General features: G+C 35.6%; 2 protein-coding genes across 2 annotated transcripts in view; both read left to right on the forward strand.

The window, feature by feature from the left end:
• The window catches only part of LOC109839316 (junctophilin-1-like), a 12552-nt gene extending 2892 nt beyond the window's left edge, over nt 1–9660 (forward strand). The window contains exons 2-4 of the mRNA XM_020407745.1: nt 3–690; nt 8038–8296; nt 9057–9660. Coding sequence (XP_020263334.1) covers nt 3–690; nt 8038–8296; nt 9057–9230 — 1121 coding nt within the window. The 3' untranslated portion in view covers nt 9231–9660. The remainder of the gene's footprint in view (nt 1–2; nt 691–8037; nt 8297–9056) is intronic.
• LOC109839317 lies at nt 10471–11463 on the forward strand. Its single transcript, XM_020407746.1, has 2 exons — nt 10471–11080; nt 11177–11463. Exons 1-2 carry the CDS (start codon nt 10471–10473, stop codon nt 11461–11463), a joined length of 897 nt encoding a protein of 298 aa, XP_020263335.1.

Consider the following 12975-nt stretch of genomic DNA (forward strand, 5'->3'; position numbering starts at 1 on the left):
CCTCCGGCGGCTCCACCTCCGCGTCCGCCTCCTCCTCCTCCTCTCATTCCCCTCCCTCTACCTCTTCCTCTCGAGCTCGAGCTCGAGCTCGAGCTCAAGCTCTTACCTTTTCCATTTCCTCGCTGCCCTCTCCCTCTCCTCGGCCCTCCTCCTCGTCCTTGCCCTCTCGCTCAATGTCGTCTCGTGCCGCTCCCTCCGCCTCCTCCTCTCTCGCTCCTCCACATTCCTCCTCCCTCGTTACCACCGCGGGGCCGGCAAAAAGCCTGTGTTTTGGTCCATTGGATCAGCGGAGAAGCCGAAATCGGATAAGAGACCGAGTTCAGGCTCTTGGGTGCAAGTTTATAACAATGGGGATGTGTATGAGGGGGAGTTTCATAAAGGGAAGTGCTCGGGGAGCGGGGTGTACTATTACTATATGAGCGGGAGGTATGAAGGAGACTGGGTTGATGAGAAGTATGATGGGTATGGGGTTGAGACTTGGGCGAGGGGGAGTCGGTATCGAGGCCAGTATAGGAGGGGGTTGAGACATGGGTACGGGATTTACCGGTTTTATACAGGGGATGTGTATGCCGGTGGGTGGAGTAACGGGCAGAGCCATGGGTGTGGTGTGCATACATGCGAGGATGGGAGCCGGTATGTTGGAGAGTTCAAATGGGGAGTCAAGCATGGGCTTGGGCATTACCATTTCAGGTTAAAGATTGAAATCTTTGAGTTATTGTTTCAAAATTGGTCTAGTTATTATATTTAGTTTGTGCTACTTCAAGTTGCAATTTGGAAACTGATGTAGAGTTTGGGACACTTGGACAAAAAATTTGCCTCAAAACTGTCAAAAAAGTAGAAATGTACGTTTGGGAGGTTGGTCAACCTGATTCAGAGTTTCTTCAAGGGATTTTGAATGCTCAGGATACACAACTTTTTTTTGTCCGAAAATCCTTCAATTATGTGTTTACAGTTAGAGCCATAGTAATAGCTATATCTGTACTAGGGTCAAAGTGAACTAATGGGACAGTGCATACTATGAAGGTTTCATTTTAGATATTCATTGACAAAGACATGCAAGTATTTGGAATTGACCCTTTCCCCCCAACTTTTTCTTTAAATCAAACATGTACTTGTATCTTCAATGGTGAAAGAAAAGTTAAACGTGTACTGGACTTGTAATTCTTTGTTCCTTATTAAAGGGGCAGGTTGTGGTTCCTACTTCCTAGATAAGTCGGAAGTCTGGTTCTCTACATTCCTAGAAGGAAGGACAGGGTAACTTTCATGCCCTTTGGTAGTTTCTCAACCTCAGATGGAATTTTTATTTTGTTGGTGTATTTGACGTTGATATGTGTGATAGGTTGTTTTTTGAACTAATTATGTAAAAGAAACCTTATAACAACTGTACTTGATATGCATCATCTCTAATCTAAGTTGAAGTTAGAAACCTGTAAGGTTATGTGATCCTAGTTTGTTGCTATAGAGTAATAATCTTCAGAAGTTTCCAAACTATTTTCTATCAATTAAAGTGCAATAGCCGCACAGAGGATATGGTGCTGTACCAAGCAGTCCTTTGAAATTACGAAATGACTTAAGAGGGGCGCTTAATTACTCACTGCTCTTCAGACTGAGTCACTTTATTTCTTCTTTTTACAAGTATATACTCAAATTTTTGGAGGTGACAGTGAAAAATTGATAGATAAATCACCCTTACTATCAAATTTTGATAAAGAACTCCCTCCCCCACCTATGAATGATAATTGACAAGTATCTATTTTTTTATTCCAAATTAACGCCGAGATTTATTATTGTATGTTCTTGTGAACCATAATTAATCAAAAATGCTTTCTAAATTATAGAAGCAATATGCATGTTAAATCATGGATCTGTATAAACATAATAAAACTTGCTTCAGTTTTTAAAAAATCTTCTGATGGATAAACCCTTCTAATATCAAGAACAAAATGATTAACTAACTGAAAATTGGAGTAAATGATTGGTAATGTGTAAACAATGTAAAGCAAATAATTGACAAGTATAGACAAGTAACTACATGAAATTACAAGTAAAAGGAAAAACAAAAAAGAAAAATCTAGGTTAATTCATAGAATGGAAAATCAACCTAAGAAAAGTAAAAAATAATAATAAAGAACTGAAAAGAGAACTGTATGTTCAGCCCCATAATGTTTCTTGTTGATGACGTAGTGGTGTTTGCTTGGTGTTTATGGTGGATCTGTGAACTTGTAAAGTGATGAGCTGAGAGAAGGGGCATGCATTTGATCTTATGTTTAGGGTTTATAAATTAGATGGTATAGGTTGATGTATTCATCCGACCATAGCTAATATGGTGTATGCATACTACATACATATACATATACGTACACGTATATACATACGTATACATGTACATGTTCATGTATCTGTGTGTGGGTATAAGTAGCTTGGTTAGCCCACCTGGAAACAATGTGATATGCTATCATTTTGAACTACCCTCTCCGTTAACTTTGATCTTCATGTCTTAAGCGTCTCCAAACAAAAACTAAGCATACTAAGTGCTAATAACCAATGCATCAAGTGCCTGTAAAATAACAGTTTTACAATAATACAACGAAAGAGACGTGAGATGTGGATTAGAAAATTTGAAACTGCAAGATTTTTCATCAATGGATGTTCTGGGATATATAGATCACAATGAACGAAAATCATCGATTAGAAGAGTCAAAGTCGTGCATCAAAAATTCCTTTTTGATTTTATTGTCAGAAAACTGTTAATCTTTGTGCCATTGAATGCATGGATGATATATGCTCAATAGAGCTGATTTTTGTTTCATAGACCTTTTAAGATATGTAGATCAAGTTGAATGGAGTGGATCATCAAATTTTATTGTGTAACATGCATTTTAGTAAGTGGGCATAATTACATTGGTTATGTTGTAGGCATATTGAAGCTTGTATATATAATGGGTATGGAATGTCAAGTTATTTTGCTAAAATTAAGCAAGCGACTATTGGTTAGGGTCAACGACCTAGCCACATTAGAGCGGTGGACCTCAAAAGTCTCTTGGTAGCTTATTTTACCAAGTGAGGTGGCAACTCATATCCAATATCCTCAGATTAAACAGGGATTGTTATGTTTGTCTACTATCTTGGCTGGAGTGTTGTTGACGTGACACACATCCAAAGCATTAGATATTATTTGGGTATGTTGATGATGTAGGTTGTAGGAGTATGGATGTGTGTTATATCAACGACACTTTAGCCAAGGCCGTGGATGGACATATTGGCCTCGTTTACTCACACACATATAGTATAATATAGTAGTATAATAGACTAAAATTTGAGCATAAATTATTGAATTAGCCTTTTGCTTAATTGGATTTAGGGAGTGGATATGCTTTTTGGTGCCCTTGGTAGACACTTTTTAAAGTGGCGGTCGAGGTACAAGGGTCTTCCTTTTCTTGCATAAAAAATAAACTATATCCATAGTGGCTGAGTACTCTACTCGATATGGGATAGGCAATCAGACATTGATTCTCACAAGTATGCAAAAAAAAAAAAGTAGATAATCCTTTTCCCCTGTCCTGGTAATTGAGGTATGCATGTTATTTTAAGAACTTTGTCTGTGTACTTATCTGAAAACTTCAAACGAAGAGAATGACACGATGCAAAAGGATTAAACTACTGAGGATAAATATTGTCTACCTATGGATCGAAGATAGGTCCAGAAAATGACGGTTCTGATGTGAATGACACGATGCAAAAGGATTAAACTACTGAGGATAAATACTGTCTACCTATGGATCGAAGATAGGTCCAGAAAATGACGGTTCTGATGATAAACCAAAGGCCTAGGTTCAATCTTGTTCTTGGTTTTTATTTTATTTGAATTTTGATACATAATAGCCAAAATGCTTGATATGATTCTTATGATATTCAAAAAGTCTCTCCTCAAGTAATTCTTAAGGTATGCATTTCTGTTTTTGTAAGTGCATCCACTTGATTGTATACTGCAAAACAAAGCAGATGCATCGTGTATTTTAGCCTAGGTGTTCTGTATTCTTGTCGTCAACTGTGACCATCTGAACATTTCACACTGGTTATCAATTAGATCAAAATCTAAATTTTACTTGGTTTTTTGGTATGCAATATTATGACTTTTGTCATACATCGGTGCCATATGCTAATGTTGTGATTAGGTAAATAATCGACAACATCCGGCAAGCCTGAATGTTATGATTTGTGATACACAACCGTCCACTTTCAAGATATGTGTTGTTGCCAACTTTTGAACCATGGTGTTTTCTCCATTTCCATGATGTTTTTATCAAAATAAAAACACAATGTGTTTGGGAACCATGGTGTTTTTATGATAAAAACACCCAAAAACAATAAACACCACACTTATTTGAAAACACCTTTTAGGTCTTGAGTTTTAAATGGTGTTTTGAGTTTGGGTAGGATATTAATATAATAGCTAAATATAATCTATAATATTATAAATGATAACTTGTTAATAATATAATGCTCAATATATTATATATTATTATATTATATAAATAATAATACAATATACTAAATTATATTAAATAAAATATAATATATTTAATATAAATAATATTTTAATTTTATAATATTAAAAATATATTATATTACTATATATAATATTAAATTAATATAATATAATAAAACTACTATTATAATAAAGTTAAATATCATAGTAATTTATAAAATATAGTTAAAAATATAAAATATTAAACAATAAATAATTTGCTATTTTATTCAATGTAACATATAATATTAGTATATTTTATATTAAATTAGTATCATTTAATAAAAGTGTTAAAGTATAATAAAATCAAGTTATTATATTATATTATATTATTAAACTAAAGTATGATGTATATTGATGTAACATAATATAATATATGTTATATATAATATACAAAAAATATATTATACTGTTAAAAATAATATAATTAACATAATATAATATAATAAATAATTATATTAATTAATATAATATATCTTATACTAGTCTATATTATAATATATAATTAATATAGTATATTAGTTAATATAAAATATATTATAACATATATGTTATATTACATATATGATATTATTATAATATAATATATGTGTATGGAAATGGTCGAACTAGTATTGATCAAGTAACTCAAAATTGTGTTTTCAAAACAATTTGGAAGAAAACACAATGACATGGTGTTTCTTTAGAAAAACACCACAACAAACTCACAATGGTATCCAAACACACTCTAACTTTAAAAATTCATTGACTTTTACTGTATAGAACATGTATCTGTCATCTCACCAACAAAAACCAAATAGGTAATGTAGGAGCATGAGTGAGGTGAGGTTATGGCAGCAAATTCTCATTGATATGAAATGATTGTACAAAAATAATTTTTTTTGGTTAGAACTTTTACACTGCAACAGTTCTAATTTTTTTAATATGATTCAATGCATTTGATTCATAATTCACATCTTTATTATGTGAAAATTTTTACTTCTGTTGCGTAATAACTCCTCGTCCAGTTGAAGTGATTGCATATATTAAGTAACATGAGAAAGTTTCTGCAGTTTTTTGGCCAAAAAATTGCATTTAAGCAATCGCTTTTTGGTAACAAGCACAAGATTGATATGTTAAGTTTCTGTAGTTTTTGTCACAAAATGCATTTAAGTTATGGTTTTTCTGTAACTTGGAGGCAGCTGGATATGATGTTAAATCGCACAAAATTTTTGGTAGAGGTTTGAGTTAGAGCTTTAGGAGTCTTATGGTTAGTACCAAGTGACTCATGTGACAAGTTTCTGTAGTTTTTGCCAACAAAATGCATTTAAATGATAGTTTTTCTGTAACTGCAGTAGGATAAGAAGTTACCTCCTATGAAATTTTTGGTAGAGGTTTGAGGTTGAGTTTCATAGTTTTATGGTTAGTACCAAGTGAAGCCTATTTACTACTACCATGCTCATAAATTGGCGTTGCAAAAAGTTCCAAATGTATAACCAGAGTTTGTTTCTGCAGTAAAAGAAGAAACTTTATGTTTATATTAACGACGGGAAAGAAGCTGGACATACTTTTCTCAATTCTTCTCTTTCTTCATTTTTTGATGTGCTATTGGCCAAGCATCAGTTTTTTGGAGATTGGACAATGAACTTATCTTGCTCTCTAGGATAATGACAAAGGAAGGCGACTAGTACTAACGGTAGCATCTAAACAAGCTGTTTTATCTTGCTCTCTAGGATAATGACAAAGGAAGGCGACTAGTACTAACGGTAGCATCTAAACAAGCTGTTATTTCCTGAGCATTAATAGCAAGCCTTACCGACGTTAGGAACTCCCTTCCTTTTCATGTTTGGATGTTGATCTGCATGAAGTTATATCTTTGTCATTTGCTAAGGCCCTTTAGGGTATTCGGAGATCTCAGGCAACCTGACTTCATATCAACTACGCTGACGGAACATTCAAAAGTTCCTTGAATAAGAAGTTTGTAACATGTTTTATTTCTCTATAATGCCAACTTTTGTTCTCTGTAATGCAATTAACCATCTCATGTCTGTCTCACTGTCTAAATCCAGTTGTCTATATTTTACCAAAATTACCATCGAGATTATATAAACATGCTGTTTTTAAGAGTGTCATTATTTGCTTAAGAAACAGCGAGTGAAATAATTCACATTTGTGGATATTGGGAGTTTCTTATAATTTATTCATGTTTTTGGCTATGTTCGAGGTTTATTCCACATGCGAGAAAAGTTCACTATTTATATACTTCTGTGGGTATGAGATTCTACAGTTATTGCTTATTGCAGACGTTGCATGGGAGAAAGATCAGAATGGTTTATTATGTGTTGGCCAAATTATGTACAACTTGTGTATATTTAGTTGTATCTGTATATCAGAATTTAAGTGCTTAAGCATGATGAACATGTTATTTTTGGTATGTGCAAGGTTTATTCCACATGCTAAAAGTTCACTATTTATATACTTCTGTGGGTCTGAGGATTCTACAGTTGCTGCTTATTGCGGTTGTTGAATGGGCAAAAGATCAGAATGGTTTATTATGTATTGACTAATTTATGTACAACTTGTGCATATTTAGATGTATCTGTATGTCAGAATTTCAGTGCTTAAGCGTGATAAACATGTTTTTTTTTGTGGTAATGCGAATGCCAAATGGATGATGCACAATGCTTTAGAAAGTGGTCTTGGCGTCCGCCCAGGCCTAAGCGGTACATAGGCTGCCCGCCTAGTTCCTAGGAGTGCCCAGGGTAGCGTGGGACACTAAACGCCTGCCTAGGTCCATTCAATATCTTGGCATTGCAATTGATGGGTCATCAAAATTTAAATACCTGGTTCCTGATTTGATTTCCATAATCATATAGCATCTAGGACTTGTATTCATTTTTCATAACTTATGCTCCACTGGTTTTCTGCTCAGTTCATTTCTCAAAACCTTTCTTTGGGAGTCATTAAAGCCTGCATGCTGCAGACAACTCCCAATTTGCTAATCTTCTCATGTGTGTCCAATCATCAAAATAGATCTAATGCTGTAGTAGCTTTCCAGTTTATCGGCTTATGTCTGCTGTTGTGGTTCTACAATATGTTTGTAAATTGCAGTGTCAATCTCCTGGCTAAGGCAGAAACAAGTGTTAGGTCTAGCCACCTCAATTACTTAGTAAACCTGAAATGAATCTAATACACGCTTGCACGCTCTTGGTTTAATTTGTGATTTTCTCCCTACTGTTTCAGCAATGAACCTGGATCATTTTTGAGTCCAACACGGCCTCCGATATTGTACTAATTTTGCTAGCTATACTTGTATATATGGTCGTTTCATCTGGTGCTGATGAGCAGAATAAGCTGAAATACATTTTGATATCTTTTTTCCCCTTTGGGTAAAATTATATGTTCTTTGTCAAAGTAAATTCGTGATGATTGTATAACTGTGTCAAGCAGTTGTCTTTGCCTTACAGTTATGCAGTAAACTGTTGAATAGTACCTGAGATAACTAATTTTGTACTTGTTGATGTGTGAAGGAATGGCGACACCTATGCTGGAGAATATTTTGCAGACAAGATGCATGGTTTTGGAGTTTATCATTTTGCAAATGGGCATCGATATGAGGGAGCATGGCATGAGGGAAGAAGACAAGGCTTGGGAATGTACACATTTAGAAATGGAGAGACCCAAGCTGGTCACTGGCAAAATGGTATCCTTGATATTTTAAGCACACAAAACACTTTTCCTGTGTCTCCAATTGCTGTGAACCATTCCAAAGTACTCAATGCTGTTCAGGTAACTAGACTTTGACTTCCAACACAAGTAAAATTCCATGTGATAACATAAACAAATTGAGGGGTCTCTTGGATATTAGTCTTTAATATCTTGAAATTAGCCCCTTAAATCCTTCAATCCCCCCCCCCTCCCCTCACACATACACCCAAAAAAAAGAACACCCTCCCACCTAGGGGAATTTTTTTTCAAAAGCAATCCTTCAAATCATTGTTGCTGCTGTTAAATCTTCCAATTCTCATAAGTTGGTTTAAATTGGTCTCTCCAAACAGAGTAGAGATGGAATTGGAGGTATTAGTTTGAAACAACTCATAAGAATCAGCGGACGATAATTGCAAGTCCAATGATTTGATGGACTAAATTAAACTAAGTTAAGAATTGGGGACTTATAGCATTTCAATTATTTGAGGGACTAAGTTCAAAATAGAAAGATTTAAGTGACTAATAGCAAAAAAACCCAAAAACTTCCTTTAAAATGGGTTTAATGCATATAGACACCTATACTTTGAGGGTGTATCCACTTATAACCTTGGAACTATTTTATTAGCATTTATACCCTTCAAGCTCTAGAGAACACGATTTCTCCCTTTGGTTGAGATGTCATGTGGGAATGATTTGACGCTGAATTACCCTCAACCAGTTTAACTGAGAAAATATTAAATTGCGCTCTTTGTTGAGGGCAAAAAAGAAACACCATCTGAGTTAAATATTTCAGAGTTATGGAGTAGCACTAAACTCACCTCTGGCTCTATTGTATCATCAGGAAGCACGAAGAGCAGCAGAGAAAGCATTTAATGTGCCGAGTGTGGATGAAAGGGTGAATAAAGCAGTGGCAGCAGCAAATAAAGCAGCCAATGCAGCGAGAGTTGCTGCAGTTAAAGCTGTGCAAATGAGGACTTCTGGAGTTGGTGACGATATCCCAATTCCAATTGTGTGAGGCATTTTCTTTCACAATAATGAGACAATTAATACACTATCGATAGGATTGCAGCAATTTCTTTATTTGCTTAGGTGCTGGAAAAATAGAAGAAATTTTCCTACTCTACGACCTTTAGAGTTCTCTCTCTCCCTGAAAATTCTCTCCTCTTGTTTTGGATGTGCTATGAGAAATTCCTGCATTGAGCCATTTTTCAGTTGTCGAAGATGACTGATTCCGATGAATAATAGGCGTTTTTAAGTTTTTCGTCTGTAATATGCGAACATGACCAGTATTATTACTCGTTACCCCCTTCATCATTTGTAAATGGCTGTTGTAAAATTGCTGGCATGTAGTTGAAGTCCATGCTATTTCTCTATGTTGTATGTCAAAGGTGACTATTTGATCGATGTATAAGTAAGAGCATTTGGTATGTTGCCGTTTTACTTCATTGTGGTTCAGTTCTATTTTATCCAACAAGTTCTACTTCATTGTGGTTCAGTTCTATTTTATCCAACAAGTTCTACTTCATTGTGGTTCAGTTCTATTTTATCCAACAAAAATCAAGGAAACGGATGTTAAAACTGTTCTCTTATTAGAGTATGATGATGAGGCTCAAGGTTACAACTTTCGTTAATTGAATATAAAATTGTTTATTACACAGGATTATAATTGTCTCTAATATCTCACTTCTTAGATTTGATTATTATTAAGAGCTGTTTGAAAAAAATCCACTCCTCATGTTTTGATATGGAAATCGAATCCGAGACCTAAGGGGTTATATTAAAATCTCTAAACCATTCAGGTGACCTTAGAGCAAGTGCATCAAGCTCCCAGTTGGGAGTCTTAGTCAGCAAGCTCTCAAGAGCTCTCAAGCATTTTAGAATAAAAAAATTAAAAAATTAAGCCTTGGGAGGCACTCTTTCTTTTATGGAGCTCCAACAAGCTCCTAGTTAGGAGCTCCAACAATATCAAAAAAACCCCTCTTCTATTTTAATATTTTACCCATTACTTTCAATTATATTTAAACCTCTTGTATTTTGTATTTTATTTCTAACCGTTGGATACGGCCTTCGAGGGAGCGCACACGGTCTTCGAGGTAACCCGCGGCTTTCGAGGTAACGTACACGATCTTCGAGGTAACCTGCGGTCTTCGAGGTTGGGCACGAAGTTTGAGGTATCGCAAACTTTGACCGTCAACCGGCTGATTCCTATAAAATTCGATGGCTTCTCTCCTCAACCCATCATCTCCCAGAATAAAATGTCTAGCTCATCTAGTTCTAGCGATGATGAAATGATGAAGACATTCTTTCTTATGGGAGCTGCTATCGTTGAGGAAGAAGAACAAGAGAAATGTTCAACTTCAGTTCAACACAAACGACGTATCGTGCTCCATCGAAACCGACTGGAAGGCCACAATCGGTTGTTCCAAGATTACTTTGCTGACGCACCAACCTATCCTCTTTATTATTTTCGTCAAAGATTCAGAATGTCGCGTTCGTTATTCCTTCGAATCCACGACGCAGTTGTCGAACATGACAAGTACTTCGTCCAAAAGAGGAATGGTGCTGGACAGTTAGGACTATCTAGTCTGCAAAAGATTACTGCAGCTATGTGGATGCTCGCATATGGAGCATCCGCTGACTCCGTTGATGACTACGTTCGGATCGGTAAAAGTACGTCGCTTGAGAGCGTGAAGAGGTTTGTTCGATCGATTATCAACATCTTTGGAGAGGAATACCTTCGTTCACCGACTAATGAAGACGTTGCACGCCTGCTCGAGGAAGGTTCACAACGAGGTTTTCCTGGTATGCTTGGGAGCATCGACTGCATGCACTGGACATGGAAGAACTGTCCAACTGCCTGGCAAGGTATGTATACTGGACATTTTCATGAACCTACAATTATTTTGGAGGCCGTAGCTAGCAAAGATCTTTGGATATGACATGCTTTCTTTGGACTGCCAGGGTCTCACAATGACCTTAATGTTCTACATCGTTCACTGGTTTTCGCACAACTTGCGGAGGGAAGAGCTTCACCGTGCAACTATACTGTCAATGGCCACGAGTATAATATGGGATACTATCTCGCCGATGGGATTTACCCAGAGTGGTCCACATTAGTGAAGACTATTCCAGCACCTCGAGGAAACAAGCATAAGTACTTTGCTCAACAACAAGAAAGCGCAAGAAAAGATGTCGAGCGAGCTTTTGGCGTGTTGCAAGCTCGATTTGCGATTGTTCGTGGACCATGACGTTTTTGGCAACCTTGTGTGCTAAAAGATATCATGACAGCTTGTATCATAATGCATAACATGATCGTTGAAGATGAACGTGATTGTCAATTGGACAACAACTTCGACTTTACTGATTCGGTACCAGTCGTTGAACCTTCTCATGTGCAGACGGTGCCTCTAACTGAGTTCATCCAAAATCATCATCGGATTAGGAACATGCAAACACACAAATCACTAAAAAATGATTTGATCGAGCATCTGTGGCAGCTCAAGGGATCCATCGCCGAGGATTAAGTTTCTTTATGTCTAATGTAATTTCAGAAAATGTGTTCAAGTTGTTGTACTACGCTAATTTCATTTTCAATAAAGTAGTTCATTTTCATTCAATTGAGAAATGTTTAACTTCAAATACAATCATAAAATTAATCACAAAATAATATTTGATAAATAGAAAGAACTAGTGAGGATACGATGCGAGTACAATATATGGTAGTTAGGAAGAACCCTTAGACATCCACCTCTCCAATATCTCTGCCTGACGCATTTCAAAGTTGTTGGCCTTCTTGTTTTGATGATGTTTAACAATTAATTTATTATTAATGTTGTTTGTCTAGTATTTATGTTTTCTTATTTATTATAGACAAACAACGTAGTTAGAGGATGGATGGAATAGCGCTTCAACGACGATATCAAATGGAGGTTGGCGGAATTGTGGAGAGAAGCCTACGATGTTCGTGCATGTTTTACAAAACAGATGAGTTTTTATAAATGGGAAGTGATATTCAAGAAATTCTTTCCTTGAAATGTTTATCTATATGTTTATAAACTTTTCTCAAAATTTTACTATTTTTGGTGTTGATTTACTGTGCCCAATTGATTTTACAAAATCGTGTATGTCAGCAGATTTTCAGAAACTGTATATCTGTGTTAAAATATTTATTTCTCTCAACTGGAAAATGATTTTTCAGAAATTATTTCTCTAACATGTCATTATACATGTCTAGAACCTTCCCAAAAAATTTCATAATTTTTGGAGCTGATTTACTATTTTTAATTTATTTTACAAAGCTAGATACGTAAATTTCCAGAATGCTGGATTTTGGGGTATTTTGGTCTTTTCAGCCTATAACGGCTAGTAACGGCTAGTTTTTGATATTTTCGGTTTTTGGGGGTTTGTGGCTGGTTTAAGAGGCTATAAAAAGCCCTCAACTTTTATTGTTTCTTATGGATGTTTAAGAGAGTTTTAAAAAGAGTTTTACAAGTTTGTTGAAGGGTTTTTAAGTTTGTTTCAAGAGTTTGTTTGTGAAGAAAATTCCACAAGAGCTTGAGGAGATCATCTATTAGAGTTTGAGCAATCAACTATTCTCCCTCCATCTCTTGTCATCTATTGAGAAGTTTTCTAAACTCTTTTCTAGCTTTATATTTATTTGTTTGATTATCATCTTATTAAAGCTAGTTTTATATTGAGTTTAGATTTGATTAATCTCATTGTTACACACACACACTTGAGCTTATTGTATTCGCATTCAT

The sequence above is a fragment of the Asparagus officinalis genome, chromosome 4, assembly GCF_001876935.1.
Source record: "Asparagus officinalis chromosome 4, Aspof.V1, whole genome shotgun sequence".
In the NCBI taxonomy this organism is placed as follows: Eukaryota; Viridiplantae; Streptophyta; class Magnoliopsida; order Asparagales; family Asparagaceae; genus Asparagus; species Asparagus officinalis.